The sequence below is a fragment of the Oncorhynchus kisutch genome, linkage group LG10, assembly GCF_002021735.2.
Source record: "Oncorhynchus kisutch isolate 150728-3 linkage group LG10, Okis_V2, whole genome shotgun sequence".
Lineage (NCBI taxonomy): Eukaryota > Metazoa > Chordata > Actinopteri > Salmoniformes > Salmonidae > Oncorhynchus > Oncorhynchus kisutch.
The window spans coordinates 57,325,380-57,343,596 of record NC_034183.2 but is presented as its reverse complement, the minus strand read 5'-3'; the positions used below and the strand labels follow the sequence as shown (position 1 = coordinate 57,343,596).

General features: G+C 41.6%; 2 protein-coding genes across 7 annotated transcripts in view; both read left to right on the top strand.

Annotated features, from left to right (window-relative positions):
- Positions 1-10,577, top strand: part of pde4a (phosphodiesterase 4A, cAMP-specific) — a 65,667-nt gene extending 55,090 nt beyond the window's left edge. For all 3 annotated transcript variants that reach the window (XM_031834168.1, XM_031834169.1, XM_031834170.1), the window contains 9 exons: positions 4,227-4,320; positions 5,715-5,887; positions 7,795-7,893; positions 8,030-8,194; positions 8,356-8,455; positions 8,714-8,868; positions 9,015-9,137; positions 9,234-9,416; positions 9,628-10,577. In XM_031834168.1, coding sequence (XP_031690028.1) covers positions 4,227-4,320; positions 5,715-5,887; positions 7,795-7,893; positions 8,030-8,194; positions 8,356-8,455; positions 8,714-8,868; positions 9,015-9,137; positions 9,234-9,416; positions 9,628-10,188 — 1,653 coding nt within the window. In that variant the 3' untranslated portion in view covers positions 10,189-10,577. The remainder of the gene's footprint in view (positions 1-4,226; positions 4,321-5,714; positions 5,888-7,794; positions 7,894-8,029; positions 8,195-8,355; positions 8,456-8,713; positions 8,869-9,014; positions 9,138-9,233; positions 9,417-9,627) is intronic.
- A 4,720-nt stretch (positions 10,578-15,297) lies between these two features.
- Positions 15,298-18,217, top strand: part of LOC109897613 (glucosidase 2 subunit beta) — a 40,094-nt gene continuing 37,174 nt past the window's right edge. For 3 of the 4 annotated variants that reach the window (XM_031834143.1, XM_020492128.2, XM_031834142.1), the window contains exons 1-9: positions 15,298-15,423; positions 15,806-15,955; positions 16,165-16,281; positions 16,410-16,505; positions 16,598-16,655; positions 16,797-16,914; positions 17,119-17,248; positions 17,576-17,660; positions 17,753-17,831. In XM_031834143.1, coding sequence (XP_031690003.1) covers positions 15,856-15,955; positions 16,165-16,281; positions 16,410-16,505; positions 16,598-16,655; positions 16,797-16,914; positions 17,119-17,248; positions 17,576-17,660; positions 17,753-17,831 — 783 coding nt within the window. In that variant the 5' untranslated portion in view covers positions 15,298-15,423; positions 15,806-15,855. The remainder of the gene's footprint in view (positions 15,424-15,805; positions 15,956-16,164; positions 16,282-16,409; positions 16,506-16,597; positions 16,656-16,796; positions 16,915-17,118; positions 17,249-17,575; positions 17,661-17,752; positions 17,832-18,217) is intronic. The other variant, XM_020492129.2, reaches the window with a different exon arrangement.

The window sequence follows — 18,217 nt, the reverse complement described above, 5'->3', positions numbered from 1 at the left end:
CCCGACCATGAAAAACAGCCCCAGACCATTATTCCTCATCCACCAAACTTTACAGTTGGCACCTTGCATTTGGGCAGGTAACGTTCTCCTGGCATCCGCCAAAAGCAGATTCATCCGTTGGACTACCAGATGATGAAGCATGATCCATCACTCCAGAGAACGTGTTTCCACTGCACCAGAGTCCAATGATATTTACGAGTTACGCGCTTCAGCACTTGGCAGTCCCCTTCTGTGAGCTTGTGTCGCCTACCATTGTGCAGCTGAGCCGTTGTTGCTCTTAGACATTTCCACTTTCACAATAACAGCACTTATAGTTGACCAAGGGTAGCTCTGGTGTCACATTGAAAGTCACTGAGCTCTTCAGCAAGGCCATTCTACTGTCAATGTTTGTCTATGGAGCTTGCATGGCTGTGTGCTTGATTTTATATACCTGTCAGCAACGGATGTGGCTGAAATAGCCGAATTCACTAATTTCATGGGGTGTCCACATACTTTTGTATACATAGTATAAGATCATAGGTTAGAATTTCACTGACACCGTGCCACAATAACAAAATAAATGTATGTGTTTCTAAACAGTGAAAAACACTTAACCCAAAACTAAGCTAGCAGTGTAATTAAAAGTCTTATTGAAACATGTTCTCAGAACGTTATTTAATTACCTTCAAATAAGCTATAATTTCTGTTCTCAGAAGATTAATGAAAACGCCCAGGAAAACTTTCAGGGAACCATAGTAAAACATTCTCAGAACCTCCTTGCAACCCAAACATTTACATTCCCAGAACAGGCAACATTTTCACTTCTGTTCTCAGAAAGTAAAAAACTAAAAAAGTACTTATTACCAGTCAGGACCCAAATGTGCTAGCTGTATCCACTCCCCCCATCTCTAAGCATACAGTGTTTTTAGCAATCTGCTGCAATATGACAACTCTTGTTTTGATACAAGATAGAGTCCAACAACACAACAGCCTTACCATTAGCAAAAATATATATATACAGTACTTTGATAAACAAAGTGACATTGAATGGTTGTGAAAGATGATTGACCATGCTGTCATCAAAGAGCATTACTGTAAACTGCTATTGTAATGTGAAAAACAGAAAGTGCAGGAAGAGCCTGCCTGTTACAATACATGTCACATTTCCCTGGGTGTCCATATGTTAGTCAGTTATCAGAGGAATGATGATGCCCCTTTGTGTCTCTCACAGCTTCATCCCGGCATCTTGTGTTCCATCAGTCAGGGGGCCATATGAGGAAGCACGGTAGCGTGGTGTGGCGTCTGTCTGTGTGTCCTGGCACTGGGGTTGTGTTGGTTGGCAGATTATGACTCAATATAGTAAAGAGATGGAGAGAGAGATGGAGAGAGATTGATCCTGCAGCATAACTGTGTCACTGGGCTTGACTGGCTAACTAGTCTACAGTACCTACCTGGTGCATTATCATGATCTATCTATCTATCTATCTATCTATCTATCTGACTGTTGTAGTGGCTTCTGACGGAGGGAAAGAGACCTGACTGTTCTAACCGTGTCGAACTGTCACTAATACCTGGTTGGACTGGAATAAGGGATGAGAGAGTAATTAAAAATAGAAGTAGGAAGGAATGAGTGAGTGAGAGAGGGAAGGTTGAGAGAGTGGGAGGGAAGGTTGAGAGAGTGAGAGGTAAGGTTGAGAGAGTGAGAGGGAAGGTTGAGAGAGTGAGAGGGAAGGTTGAGAGAGTGGGAGGGAAGGTAGTAAAAGAGGTGAGTAAGAGAGAGAAGGAAATAGAGAGGAAAGGGGAGTAGAGCAGAGAAGAGGAGTAGAGAAATAAGGAGAAGCAGAGAAGAGTGGAGGGAAGAAGAGAGGAGAACACAGGGGAGGGGAGAACAAGGGAGAGGAGAGAAGAGCAGATGAGATGAGAGGAGAGGAAAGGAATGGAGAGGAGAGGATTGACCTTGAAAAAGGTCAGAGACACCTGCCTAGTCTCTGAGATTGTCACCCAAGCAGCAGCCGCCTCCCTCCCTCGCTCCCATCATGCTGCAGGACTGACTGTGAGGAGGCAGTTGCTAGGGCAACCTCTATGGTTGCCATGGAGATTATTATGTGTGAAGGATCAGTCAGTGGGACACAGACTGAGGGGACTTGTCCGAATCGCACTGCGCCTGCTTGCACGTGTCTGCCTCTGTTAGTAACCAAACACATCCCACTACCAGTCTTCAAGATCCGCTCATGTTTGGTTGAGATATCGCGACAGGAAGTCTATGCAACATTACATTTTCTGTTTAGCCATATGGAACATATGTGTCCTATTCATGCATCGTGTCTTTCTCTCACCTGCATTCCAGGCAGGTTGTGTGACATCATCACCAAAAGACACAGAACGTGCTGTATGAAAACGGCAGCTCTTCCACCATTGCTCCAACATGCTGTTGCTTTGTCAGGCTCCTGCAGTGGTTGCCTGTTGACAAGGTCATACCGTACCGTATGAATGTTGTATAGTAAAGCCGTGTGTTCTTTAGGAATTCTATTTCACTATTTTACAGTAGATGTGTGATACATCAGGATCAAACACAATTCATATTTTGCTACATTGTTGACATTTTTGATCCAGGTTAGAGCCGATGTACAGTATTAGTCTTTGTTTAGTGGTATGACCTGTATCCTGAATGAGGTATAGTGGTTCATATTAACAATAATCATTTGTTCTGTTTCACACATACTCAAGTACGTATTACAGTTTTTGTCAGTCACTTTGGTGCAATTTTCACAAGTATGTGGTACATTTTCAACAGTCGAAGCACAAAAATCTAAACTCTAAGTACATTTTCAATTGACTGAGTAGTACAACAAACAAATTCACAGTCACTTGTTCACTGCACCAAATCACTCCTTCAACTTGGAAGCGTATTCAATCTGCTTTTCAAAATGCAATATTCACTGTACTTTTGATATGATTTGTTAACAATACTATTATTTTTATTCAGCACTTCAAAAAGCACTTCAAAAAGAAAGTATCTTAGTTAGTTAGTTAGTTAAAAATGGTAGTTAAAATGACTTAATGGTGAGCCTGATGTATTAATGACTAAACTAAATGTTCTCATGGTATTTCACGGAAAAACAGATTTTTCATGAGTGACTCGAGGGTGAAAGATGTGTTCAACTCCAATGAATGCACAATGAAAGGTTATGAACATAAGATAGGGGGCATTACAAGTGTTATCAGGTTAGAGGTTTGTACTTAGAGTTTTGAAAATAAACAACTTATACCTGAAACAATGTGCCACAGTGATAAAAAAAAAACTTGAAAGAGCATGTGTGAATTGGAAATGTGTGTTTTGTATATCCCAACCCCCCCTGAGACACCCAGGGAGCAATTAGGGTTAAGTGCCTTGCTCAAGGGTACAACGATTGATTTCTTATCTTGTCGGCTCGGGGATACAAACTAGATAGCTTCCGGTTACTGTCCCAATGCTCTAACCACAGATAGAGACCGATGTTTCACCAGATACTGCCGGCCGCCAAGCCTCTGGTTGGAATTTCCACTCCCCACCAATATATGGTGAGGAGAGGAAGCTCGGCGGCCGGCAGTATGGGAGAGTATGGCACGAGTTGGAGATGGGCCGATATTATGCAGATTTTCTTATCGAAGCCCAATCTCATCAAAGCCTGATCTCACTACAGTTTTCTGTTAAAACTACAATCTGTTTCGAACAGAGTGCACTACGTTTGTAGACATGATCCTTTGACAAAGTTTTTTTTAAATGATGTTTACAATGAGTGCCATGGCGAATTGAGTTATTGCACAAGCACATGCTAGAACGGGCCGATGGGATGTTGTTAGCTCATGCTTGGCTCTGCCTACCTCCTTGCTTGTTCTGCCCGCTATGCTTCATCTGCTCCCTTTGAAAATGACACAGATGAACTATCTTGGGTTAGTTATACATATCTTTACTCTAACCACCAGGCTACCTGCTGCCCATTGTTTTGTTTTTCAAAACAACATGTTAGATGTATTTAGCTAAAAAGGGATTTGTACAGATTTCCTTTCTTATGGAGTACGATGTGCTATTTTTGGCATGGTATGAAATCCAGTTTGAACATTATTTCAGCGAAACTATTCAAGCAATACCTCTAACTTCTGTATTCTCCTGTTCTTGGTAATAATATAATGCTCTGCCTCTCTCCATCTCTTTCTTCCTCTCTCTATCCCTCTCTCCATCTCTCTCTCTCTCCCCCCCCCCCCAGTTTAAGAGGATGTTGAACCGGGAGCTATCTCACCTGTCAGAGATGAGTCGTTCAGGGAACCAGGTGTCTGAATACATCTCCACTACCTTCCTGGGTGAGTCACACACCTCCTCTTTCACCTGCACACCTGACTGGGTCTCTGTTTGTCTTCTATCCCTTATACACCTCAGTCCTCTATCCACTAGAAAACTCATCAGAACCCTATGTATGTGGCTCTGGTCAAAAGTAGTGCACTATATGGCTGCCATTTAGAAAGAGGGTTATATTTGAGTTAATACTGACCAGTATAATGCATTTATTGTTATATAACATTTATCTAAACTGTTAACCCCAATATGCTGTCATTACTCAAAATGTTTGGGTTGAACTTAATATATCTGAGTACAGTTACTTAAAGTGATTTTGTAGTTATTAATCAAACTGATAGAGTTACTGTGAGCTTTTAGGGGTCCCTGATTTGAGTTGTATCAGAGTAATGCCCCCTCTAAGCCACGCCTCCAATATAATTTCCCAGTGCGCCTTGTCTTTTTGAGTGAATTGTGGAATCGTCACACATGACTGTATTTGTTAGTAACAGAACCACGGATGTCCTATGGCCTTCCCCAAGTTAATTCCTAGTTGAATGTTATCATTATAATTAAACATTACATATCTCATAAGGCCTTATTTTGAGGCCTAGATTTACTCTAATACAGTGGCCTGAAACTCATGGTTGACAGGCCACATCAGGGAACTTTCCCAAAATTTCAAAAAAAATCTAGGTTGAAGGATTTCCAGCAATCTTCTAACCCAGATTTCTGGAAAACCTGGGAAATATACCAAACTTCTGCAAGTCACTTTAGGCTGGCTTGCAAAGTGATGTGTAATTCCTATTGGAATCCAGCCAGAGTTAGGCTATCCAACAGTAGAACTGTGTATTCACTCACAACCTGCATTCATCATGACTGCCAGGGTTAGGAACAGTGTGAGGAGACTACCTAAGCCATTTCAATTGGAACAACTATTTCTGTCACGGGTGCAAAAAATCAAATTAATTTATTGGATTAGTTTAGAAAAATGCATGTTATTTAACTGTGTTTTACATAAGATTAATCAATCAATCACTCAATGTACATGCAAAAACACAGATATTAAAAACAATTCCCCAAAATCAACCTGCAGTAGAGCATGCTGGGGGAAAAAGTTCATTTGTTGTCATAACTTTAGAAAATTGAGTTAATGTGATTTCGTTTTGAGTCAGTACCACATAAACATTTGATGTAATAATGACTTTGAGTTCAACTTTGAGTATTTGAGTTAAAAAGGCCTTGGGGTTTACAGTGCAGGCAGTCATTTAGACCGGGGTCTCTTTACAAGTGAGCCCTGTAATGATGCATACTATAGAGATGTAGCACACTATAGCCTTTATAATAATAAGTTATAAATGCATGCTTATAACAAGCATTCGAAAGTATTCTAATTAACCTCTGACCTCCATATCTCCTCCAGATAAGCAGAATGAGGTAGAGATCCCATCTCCGACCCTGCGGGAGCGGGACCGGGACAAGCCCATGTGTCATATCAGTGGAGTGAAGAAGCTGACACACAGCTCCAGCCTGTCCATCAACACCACCATGCCACGCTTCGGAGTCAAGACTGAACAGGAGGATGCACTGGCCAGGGTACGGTATACCTGTACTGGATCTGGGATCTGTGGACCCTTACACATAGTCACACATGAACACTCAGTCACTTTGAAGATGATTTAAAATGACATGCTGAGACCCAGCGAAAAAAAGCTTTATGAATTATGACTTTTTTAGGAGTGAAATAAACATTTTACAACTATTATTTTATTTTATTGTATATGCACTGTAGTGGATATTATGATGAGGCGAATATTATATTTGTACATTTTTACATTACAGTGTACAGTAAGTGAAAAATACAAGATATTTATACACAATCTCTTATTTAGCTCTTATTTAATGTAAGAAAAAATATATTACACTGCTCTGAAAACTCACCAAACTATTCCACAGATACACTATATATACAAAAATATGTGGACACTCCTTCAAATTAGTGGATTTGGCTATTTCAGCCACACCCGTTGCTGACAGGTATGTAAAATCTGACACACAGCCATGTAATCTCCATAGACAAACATTGGCAGTAGAATGGCCTTCCTGAAGAGCTCAGTGACTTTCAACGTGGCACCGTCATAGGATGCCACCTTTCCAACAAGTCAGTTTGTCAAATTTCTGCCCTGCTAGAGCTGCCCCGGTCAACTGAAAGTGCTGATATTGTGAAATGGAAACGTCTAGGAGCAACCATGGCTCAGCCACAAAGTGGTAGACCACACAAGCTCAAAGAACGAGACTGCTGAGTACTGAAGCACGTAGCGTGTAAAAATGGTCTGTCCTCGGTTGCAACACACTACTGAGTTCTGGAGCTTAATGAAATGGGTTTCCATGGCCGAGCGGATGCACACAAGCCTAAGATCACCGTGCACAATGCCAAGCGTCGGCTGGAATGGTGTAAAGCGCGCCACCATTGGCGAGATTTACTCTTCATTGTCTGATGGACAAATCTAGGTTTGATGGCTGTCAGGAGAACGCTAACTGCCTCAATGCATAGTGCCAACTATAAAGTTTGGTGGAGGAGGAATGATGGTCTGGAGCTGTTTTTCTTGGATCAGGCTAGGCCCCTTAGTTCCAGTGAAAGGAAATCTAAACACCACAGCATACAATGACATTCAAGACGATTCTGTGCTTCCAACAAAAGTTCATGTTTCATCATGACAATGCCTCCGTGCACAAAGCGAGGTCCATACAGAAATGGTTTGTTGAGATTGGTATGGAAGAACTTGACCGGCCTGCACAGAGCCATGACCTCAACCCCATTGGACACCTTTGGGATGAATTGGAACGCCGACTGCGAGCCAGGTGTAATCGCCCAACATCAGTGCCCAACCTCAATAATGCACTTGTGGCTGAATGGAAGCAAGTCCCCACAGCAATGTTCCAACATCTAGTGAAAAGCCATCCCAGAAGAGTGGAAGCTGTTATAGCAGCAAAGGGGGGACCAACTCCATATTAATGCACATGATTTTGGAATGAGACGTTCGAAAAGAGCATGTGTCCACATACTTTTGGTCATGTACTGTATTTACTTACTGGAAACAATTTGAATATCAAACTCACAAAAATTATGATTACCCATTTACATACATGTACTTTCTTCTTTAAATAAAATAATGTGCTAAATTGAGATGGCAGCCATTTTTTTAAAACAGGATGAGAAAGTACAAAGTCACACCCCCCCACATGATATCATTGAATACACCAGAATGTCCTCTCAAAGGTACAACAGGACTTAACACAGTGGCATGTATGGCCTCAGAGATACGGCCCAAAAAATCTATCTCCATTAGAGTGGACAAAAATGAATTGGTTTGATTTATTGATCTTTATTGGTCTCTGGATGGATTAAATGGAGTCATATGTCAAGTCAAATTCTGGGTATGTGTACATTTACTTGGCAAGTAAAGGTGATTCTGTTTCTGATTCTGATGTCTGTTGACCAGGAGTTGGATGACTTGAATAAGTGGGGCCTTAATATCTTTCGTCTGGCTGAGTTCTCCAATAATAGGCCTCTCAGCTGCATCATGTTCGCCATCTTCCAGGTGGGTGAAAAGCAGTGGTTTTATCCATTAGATTTTCGGTAAGAGTGGTCATATAGACTTAATGTAGACTTTGCTGTTCATATACGTGTATAGGATCCTGAGTGTTTGCGTGACACTGTGTTTTCCTTCCCTGCAGGAGAGGGATCTGTTGAAGACGTTTCGAATCCCTGTCGACACCTTCGTGACCTACGTTATGACCCTGGAGGACCACTACCATGCCAACGTGGCCTACCACAACAGCCTCCACGCCGCTGACGTCACACAGTCCACCCACGTCCTGCTGTCCACACCGGCTCTGGACGTAAGAACCACATTTCACCCCACACTGAGGCTACGTCTAACAACAGCTAACTTGAAGCACACAGCTGCACTCTTAACTGCCATCGCACATTCATGTCCTGTAGGCTGTTCTAAAACGTGATTGGTTACACTGTGTTCTATCTCTCTCTCTCTCTCTGTCAGGCTGTGTTCACTGATCTGGAGATCCTGGCTGCGTTATTCGCTGCTGCCATCCATGATGTGGATCATCCTGGCGTGTCCAACCAGTTCCTCATCAACACCAGTGAGTCCTTGCAATGGAGAAAGGAGGAGACAGGACGCTGTACAGTACACTGCATTATAACTGAATAAAGCTCCCTGAACCACATCTCAGTTGAGCTCAACTCACCAGTCAGTGTGGCACAGCTGATAACGTAAAAAGAAAATGTCAGAGTCAGCACTGTAATGTGAAAAGGTTACTGGTGGGGTGTGTCTACAGGTCCTCTGACCTAGTATGTGTTCTGTACTGACCCGGTGTGTTCTATCGGTCCTCTTCCCCCAGACTCGGAGCTGGCTCTGATGTACAACGATGAGTCAGTCCTGGAGAACCACCACCTGGCCGTGGGCTTCAAGCTGCTCCACGAGGACAACTGTGACATCTTCCAGAACCTCAGCAAGAGGCAGAGACAGAGCCTGCGCAAGCTCGTTATCGATATGGTGAGGCTCCTGCCCCTCACACTCACCCACTAATGGGCTGCTCCGCTGGCCCAGTAAGGGGCGGGGCTTATAAGAGTTATTTAAATGTTATTTTCTATTTTTTTGTTTGTTTTTGTTTGAACTCCTCTTTTAATTGACCTCTCAAGGTTTTGGCGACGGATATGTCCAAGCACATGAGTTTGTTGGCTGATCTGAAGACCATGGTGGAGACGAAGAAGGTGACCAGTTCAGGAGTGCTCCTGCTCGACCACTACACTGACCGCATCCAGGTGCGCTTTCCCCTCTGACCTCTAAACATAAGCTGGAGAATATTCACAACGCCTACCGTGCACTGATGATACCTGACCTTATGTGTGTGTCTGCAGGTACTGAGGAACATGGTGCACTGTGCAGACCTAAGTAACCCCACCAAGCCCCTGATCGTGTACAGAGAGTGGACTGAGCGCATCATGGAGGAGTTCTTTAGACAGGGGGACAAGGAGAGGGAGAGAGGCATGGAGATCAGCCCCATGTGTGACAAACACACTGCTTCTGTGGAGAAGAGTCAGGTTAGGAAACATACACAGAACTCACATTTTGGGATCACTTTCAAAGTAATTATAAAAGCTTAATGCTTATATATGCTTTCTTAATAGTATGATTGATGTTTATAAATGTCATCTCATGTTGCTTACACAAATTCCTTAGCCGTGTAATGTGCTTGTTATTAGTGTGATGTTTTGTTAGTGTGTTTGATTCTTCTGGTGTTGTGTGCTGTAGGTGGGCTTCATCGACTACATTGTGCACCCTTTGTGGGAGACGTGGGGGGACCTGGTGCACCCTGATGCCCAGGACATCCTGGACACTCTGGAGGACAACAGGGACTGGTACCAGAGCACCATCCCCCAGAGCCCCATCTCCCCACCCCCAATCCCCCTCGGCCCAGACAAGAGGCTCAACGCCTGCATCGACAAGTTCCAGTTCAAGCTCACCTTGGATGACGACACCGAGGGAGGACAGGAGGAGGAAGAAGAGGAGGAGGAGGGGGAGGAGGAGGGGAAAACCACCCCCAATCACATGGTGCTGGACTGCAGTCAGGGAGAGGAGGAAGACAACAAAGAAAAGGAGGAAGGAGAGGATGTGTTAAAGGATGAAAGGGAAGGAGACATCATTGAGGAGGAAGGGGAAGTAGGGATGGGGGAGGAGGTAGAGGAGGAGGAGGAGGAGGAGAAGAGGGGAGTTCTTCAGAAAGCTCAGTCAGGGGTGGAGATACACTCTGACACAAGCCCCGTGGAGGACTGCGAGGAGGAAGACTCCTCCTCACCAGCTGATGACACATGAGTTCCGCTCCTCTCTCCCTGGCCACACCCCACATGCACACACCACGCCCCTGTTGTCCACCCTTTATTTCCAATGGCCAAATCCCAAGATCAAATAAGACTACATAGACAATAGACCTTTAAATCTATTTTTCAAAAAGGGAACACAAATAATATTGCTTAAAGAAAAGCTATTTACACAGCAACTGTAGATTTGGAGTTGGAGCTGGAGGTGTTTCTTCCAGCTGATGCTATGAGGAACAGCTATGAGGACAAAGAGGAACATAGAAAAGCATTAATAATGGGCCATTGAAGACAGTGTAGCACTGGAACTGAAACACACACACATAAACATGCACAAACTCACCTCCACACACAAACACACCTCACTCACACACTTTGATTCATGGAGAAAAAAAAACTCTGAAGTCTACACACGAGAATGTGTGTGTTTGTGTGTGTGTTTGACTCTGATTGGTAACGAATCTCTTTGGAAAAAGCCATCTCTATATGGAGTATTAACTAGCGTCAGTCAGTATTACTAGTTCATGTTTGTTAGAATTCAACAAGAACTCTGTTTTTTTCTGAGTGACTTATTTTCCATTTCTGTCGGAAAGAAGACTACAGATATCTATCTATAGAGGAGGAATGGAGCGAGAAAAGAAGAGAGGATTACGTTTCATAAAGAAAGGAAGACGCTGTGATGAGGGGACCTGAGGGTCCCGCCTCCATTTTCCCATTTTCCCTTTATGAAGAAGCGCTACCGGTGCAAGATGGCTGTGTGCCTTTCTGGAAACACCAGCTCCTGAAACATGAGGCTGTCGTGAAGCAATGCATCGTGGGACAGGAGTGTCTGCTTTTGTCTTCATTTTTGACTGTCTCTTGTTCAAAAATCTATTGTAACTGTTCATGATTTAGTGTGTGTGCGTGTGCGCGTGTGTGAGTGGGTCACATGCTCAGTCTGTTTCTGTGGTGACAGGTTTTCAGCTGTAAGTCTTCCTTTGTTGCTTTTCAAGTTGATGAGATTTCAGAACTCGTAGATAAGGAGAAGTCACTATCACTACACCACCACACCTGCTGCTTGTGGACTCTCCAGTTTTTACATACGAAAATTATTTTTCTTTTTTACTTTCTGAGGATAAGCCATGAGATACTTTAGAGTATATGTTCTGCCTGTTTTCTATTTATTCTTGTTTTTTGCTAAATATGTTTGAAGGATTAGGATAATATCATCAGCAGCACAAATTCACATTCCATCTCTTACCCAGTCACACTGTATTTATTCACCAGTCTCTTCTCACTTACTGCATCAGTTGTCACCAAAGCAACAGATTGGAAACTGATGAGGGGACAGATGCTTTGACGGGGCAGACTGAGAGGATTTTGTCAGGGTGATTTCAGGATTGGAGGGAATCGAAAGAACGAGCTTGGCCAGAAAGGAGGCTGTTCAGACAGTCACACACAGCCATTCTTGTTACGTTTTAAGCTTTTCTGCCTTAATGTCAAATGCAGGATACATACCTGCCTCTATGTAGATTTATAAGATAAATTCAAAATATCCTAGTATATTTATACCATGTCTGTATGCCTCTATCTGTGAGTGTCTGTGTGTCTATACACAATGTACCCAGCATCAGCATATGGACAGGAACATTTTATGGCCAATATTATGAATGTGTTGTGTCAGTTACGAGGGCCCAATAAATAGGCCAATTTAGCTCCAGGGAATGCAGGTCAAATGAGTGGTAAACATATAGCTGTTGCAGACCGGATGTCGAGTAAGTATATTTTCTCACAATACTTTTTCTGGTTGAAAATAACATCTGTCTTGGGCTGAGTAAATGTCTGATGTTATGTTGAGAAAGAGACAGACAGACAGACAGAGAGAGAGAGAGAGACCTTTCTCTTGTCATGTGTTGTGTGTCATCACTCACTAGAATCACCATCCTAGCTGTATGAGGTCATGGTCACGGGATTGATCAGCACACAGCTTGAATAGGTCTCAGTTTGACTTGGAGTTGCTCACAGGGTAAAAAACAACAACAACATAAGTATAGCTGGTTTCTGCTGGTCGGTAACGTAGCTCAGCCTGTGCCTGATGGAACAGAGGCCTGAGATCCATCCAGTCCAGCTCTGTGATTGGCTGGAGCAGCATTGCGGTGTCACCGCACAGGCCTTTAATTGTTGGAATATGGGAATCCAACATTACTGTCTCAGTACCTGGAGAAGGAGATTCCCATGAAGCTTCCTCCTGTCTTTGAAGATATACGGCTTTGTTCATCTGGCTTTTTGTTTTGTCATGAGCTATAAAAACAAATAAATATTTGATTGCCATTTTAACACAATACTGTAGCGATCATTTCTTATTAAGAAATTATTCTGTTGATGAATTACTGACATTCTTTTTAAATATTGAAAAGAAAACCATGGAAAATTCCACAAGGGTTTTCTTTGAACAGTTTGTGTACAGTTTTTATTTTTGTATCATTCTGGTGGATGGTCTAGAAATGCAACTATAATGACATATTGATAATATAACTATTAGCATTATCACAGCTTGTTTTGTATATTTTGTAATGTTGGATTGTAAATTACACATTTATTCAGGTCATTATCATTGATAATTAACCACGTTTAGTTATAAGAAAAGAACTAAATCAGTAAAACACTACTGGCCACACCATCACGCTTTCCTTCTCTTTTTCTGTCCTCATCTTTCCTCTGTCTTTCTCTTTTGTGTTGTCATTTTTCTCACACAGAGAAGTGTGTACATTTCATTATTAGATTAATTAGATAGATTGGATGAATCAGATTAGATTAATCATCAGAAAAATGAAAATGTTTTGTACCCAAACTTTATCTTAAGGGAGGTTGTAGGGTAGACAATGTGGTTAAAGTAGTATGTGGGTACAGTATGTGTTTTTTTTGAGGATTTGGTAGTTATGTCTCTCACTGGTTCCGTTGGACCTGGTTTCAAGCCTTCGTTTTTTTTCTATTGTGCTATTCCATGTTTGCCCATTCCATATTGCTCAAGTCATAATCAATGAAAACTATTCATTATCAATATGCCATGTAGGAGTGATTGTGAGTAATTGACAGATGTGTATGGGTGAAGCGAGAGGTAAAAAAACAAGAGGGTTCTGAGAGAGACATTGCGTAGCCATTTTGAAATGAGCACCTCCACTTCTTGGTCACTTTTGTCATATTAGACTCCCTCTGAGAACAATTATCTGGGCTTTAAATCATGTGTTACTTGTTCACAAGTTAGGAAAATTATATAAATGGAAAAAACACCATGAAATGATTGTAATATTTGTAAATTATATTGCTGTAATGTGTAAAATGTGTCCAAGTTATTTTTTATTATATTATTTTTATGAAAGGTTTTCTTCTGAGAGAACTGAGGTGTTATTTTGTGAATAAAATGCATTTAATAAGCAAACAGCTATATAATACAATTATATATCAGTATATTTTTATTTTATTTCACTGTTCGGTACTGTAAAGTGTGTTAAAATTACAAATAAAGGAAGATTTTTTAAATAATATAAGCAAAGAGAAATACTGTGGCTACTGTGTGTGCTTAATAATGTTATCAGAGATGATAAAAAAGGAGTAGACTAAAAGGTCAAGGTCTTCAATTGTGGTTTATAAAGTGAATGTGAATACTATGCTTCCACACCATATTTTTATTTTGAGAGAATCCGTGTATGAGTAGGCCTACATGTTCATCAAAGACTATCTAAACGATTAGTAAGAATGGGCTACAGAGACTTACTTTCATTGCACACCATGAGGATTCTCAATACATATGATAAACCCCATCGCAGGAATTGATGGACTCATTTCAGCCTGACAGTTTCAGGCTACGCTGTCTAATTGTTTGGTTTGCCTTGATCATAGCTACCTCTCTTATAATTATGAAGTATTTTCAGTGGTGGAAAAAGTACCGTATTATCATACTTGAGTAAAAGTAAAGATACCTTAATAGAAAATGACTCAAGTAAAAGTGAAAGTCACCCAGTAAAAAAGTACTATGGTAGTATTTGGTTTTAAATATACTTAAGTATCAAAAGTTAAAGTATACATAATTTCAAATTCCTTATATTAAGCAAACCAGACGGTACTATTTTCTTGTTTTTTATATTTACGGACAGCCAGGTGCTATCTCCAATACTCAGACATAATTTATAAATTAATATGTATATGTATGTTTAGTGAGTCCGCCAGATCAGAGGGATCTTTTCTTGATAAATGCATATATTGGACCATTTTCCTGTTCTACTAAGCATTCAAAATGTAACGAGTACTTTTGGGTGTCAGGGAAAATGTATGGATTAAAAAATACATTATTCTTTTTAAGAATGTAGTGAAATAAAAGTTGTCAAAAAATCTAAATAGTAAAGTACAGAATCCGCCAAAAACGACTTAAGTAGTACTTTAAAGTATTTTTACTTAACCTCTACAGGATCGGTGTCCGTCTAACCCCCCCATGCGGGATGGTTGATCTAACATAGGCTAATGCGATTAGCATGAGATCGTGAGAAAATGAAAAAATCCCAGGACATAGACATATCTGATATGGGAAGAAAGCTTAAATTCTTGTTAATCTAACTGCACTGTCCAATTTACAGTAGCTATTAAAGAAGACCATGTTATTGTTTGAGGAGAGTGCACAATTATGAACTTGAAAATGTATTAATAAACCCAATTAGGCACATTTTGGCAGTCTTGCTAGAACATTTTGAACAGATATGCAATGGTTCATTGAATCAGTCTAAAGCTTTGCACATACACTGCTGCCATCTAGTGGCCAACATCTAAATGGCACCTTGGCTGGAATAATACATTATGACCTTTCTCTTGCATTTCAAAGAAGATTGTACAAAAAATGGTATTATCTTTTACCAGATCTAATGTGTTATAATATCCTACATTCATTTCACATTTCCACAAACTTCAAGTGTTTCCTTTCAATTGGTATCAAGAACATGCATATCCTTGCTTCAGGTCTTGAGCTACAGGCAGTTAGATTTGGGTATGTCATTTTAGGCTCAAACTGAAAAAAAAGTGTACTTTATACCACTAAGTATTTCTCCACCCTCTCTGACATGGCTGCTTCCAACTCATTACCCATCATGCACCACGCCACAAGTATTCTCGAATCACAGGTCGGATTCGAGAGCTAGTCCAATCAGAGGAAAACATTATAGTGCATGAGCGCACGAGACGTTTCCTGAAGCATTGCGGAAGAGAGGTAATGGATGATTAGTCATATTTTTACTTCGATAATAACGATTGTATAAGTGTTTTTAGCATTTTATTGTGAACATCATACTTTATTGCATATACAGCATTCATAAATATTGTTCAAAAGGAAGTTTTTACCGTGTTAAATCAAGACCGGTGATCGCTAGCTGCTACTACTGTAACGTTAGTTCATCAGCTAACGTAATAACGTTACCTAGCTTTACGTGAATTGAAATATGACTTAATGATTCGGAAAATGGCGTTCTAACGCATTGTATCAGAGGTTTCATATGGGGCCGACTGTTTCAATGTTGTGAATGATGGTGTGTCTGAGGACTAGCTGTATTGGGTTCAAGTACATTGTCTAATGCCTTGAGTTGTGTTTGCAGTAGCGCCGCGAATTCTTGAAAGTGTAGCTGGGCCCCGTTGATACTGCATCATGTCTTGTGCGCTTCTACTGTTGTTGATGAGCTTGGCTTTGGCGATGGGCACTGGCGCAGCGGTGGAGATCCAGCGTCCACGCGGAGTACCACTATCAAGTGAGTTGGCATCTGATTCTAACCCGAATTCAGACAATTAACCTTATGGTTCTCATCACAGCCAGTGAGATAGGCCTAGTCTATTGCAGTCTGTTATTTTAGCTTTCAGAATCCCATTGTGAGCATGGATTTTAACCTGGCAGGTGTGCATTGGCTCTCAGATTTGCTCTTATGTACCCAACCCTTACCTGTCCCCACGATCCCGACAGAGAGACAGTTCTATGAGGAGAACAAGCCCTTTACCTGTTTGGATGGCTCCAGCACCATCCCCTTTGACCGGGTCAACGATGACTACTGCGACTGCAGGGATGGCTCGGATGAACCAGGTGCAGTATCGCTCACTTCTCATCAATAAGGCCAGACTGAACCCACTATCAAGACACTACACACTTCTGTGCACAGTTATCACTAAAGTCTTGACTATAATGAATGTCTTTGCATTTTTTTTCTACAGGTACTGCTGCCTGCCCCAATGGCAGCTTTCACTGTACCAACGCTGGCTTCAGACCCGCCTTCATCCCTTCCTCCCGGATCAACGACGGCATCTGTGGTAAGAATATCGTCACAGTATCTTTCCATGGATCAGTTGTCCCGTTCTCTAAATTTTTGTTGTTGTACTGATGAAGTGTGTTCTCTCCTCAGACTGCTGTGACACGACAGACGAGTACAACAGTGGTGCCACTTGTCAAAACACCTGCAGGTGAGCAGTCGTAAAACGTACAGCATTCTGCAAACATTTAATATTGACTACAACACTAACATTGGCCTTTGTGTTGGCGAACGATTCCTCCAGTATGTGTGTGTGTGAAGACTGATTGTGTTGGCTGTGTGACCCCCCTAGGGAGATGGGACGCAAGGAGAGGGAGAGTCTGCAGATAATGGCTGAGATCACCAAGGAAGGCTTTCTGCTCAAACAACAACTGATACATGAAGCTAAAAGGGGACAGGAGGACAAACAGGTGAGCGACTAATCAACCAAAGGGTGTGAAAAGGGTACTAGATGTATTTGGGGTTGATTAGGTAGCAGAAATGGCTAGGGCCTATACAGAGACCATTTCTTATGTAGAGGGATTGGTATAAATTCTTGCCTTTTTGAATTAGGTCATGAAATGACAAGACTTTGTATGTTTTTTGTAAATACTTCTATCCATGTGTTTGTGCAGGGCAAGTTGACTGAGCTGCAGGGTAGTAAGAAGGGTCTGGAGGAGAAGGTGGAGGCTCTGAGGACTGTGAAAGAAACAGCGGAGGATCCAGAGAAAGAGGCTAAAGAGCGCCACCTGAAGGCTTGGGAGGGTAAGTACACTGGTATTACACTAGCAACTATTATCTCTGCTTTTAACCTATGCACAATTCTCTCAATGTATTTGTTTTCTTCACAAAAAAAGGTGTTTTTTGTGCTGTTTGGTAATACCAAGATATTTAAGTATATTCATATACATATTTTTTAAAAACATTGTTAAATGTTGTGAAATGCCCAGTGCAAATCGACTCTCCAGTCAGATATATTTTTCAACATCTTTGATGTAGTTAACTTAATGATTTGGAAGTCAATTACCAAAGCCCTGTTGAAGATTTCTCTTTCTAAGTTGTATGTGATTGATTTGATTTTGTCTGTTTCAGAACAAAAAGAACTCCTCCGTATGGAGAAGGACAAAACTAGAATGGCTGAGGCTTTTCTGGAGCTGGATGATGATGCAGACGGCTAGTGAGTGTAGTGTGTAACTGTTGGAGATATTCAGAGATATTTCCGTGTGATTCAGTGAGTGACTAATACGGGTGTTTTTTTTTTGTTCCCAGTGTTTCTGTGGCTGAGCTGCAGTCCCATCTAGAGCTGGATCCAGACTCAGATGGCTCTCTGTCAGAAACAGAGACTCAGGTAAGATGTCTGTCATCTTCCTCTCCAAGTCACGAGAATCATTTCTATCACACTGGTAAATTACAGGGATGCAACTAGTCTCCTTTTGGAGAAATCTGCCATTTTGAACCCAAAAAAGGTGATCTACGTGATTCGTGTAGATCCAATGAGAAAAGTTTGGATGGGGCTGGGTGGCTTTGGATGACTACTGGCTGTATGCGAACGAGTGATTCGGGTTTGGAGAAATACTGTCTGTATCCAAGGTTCAGCCAATCGTTCACATAACAAAATGCAGCACTCTACTGAAGAGAGAAAAGACAACAGGCTAGTTACAGCATCAGCACTCGCTCTGGAAAGTGAATGGAAAGGCAGTTGGCCAGTTAACTTACAGCAGCACGTCCCCTGAA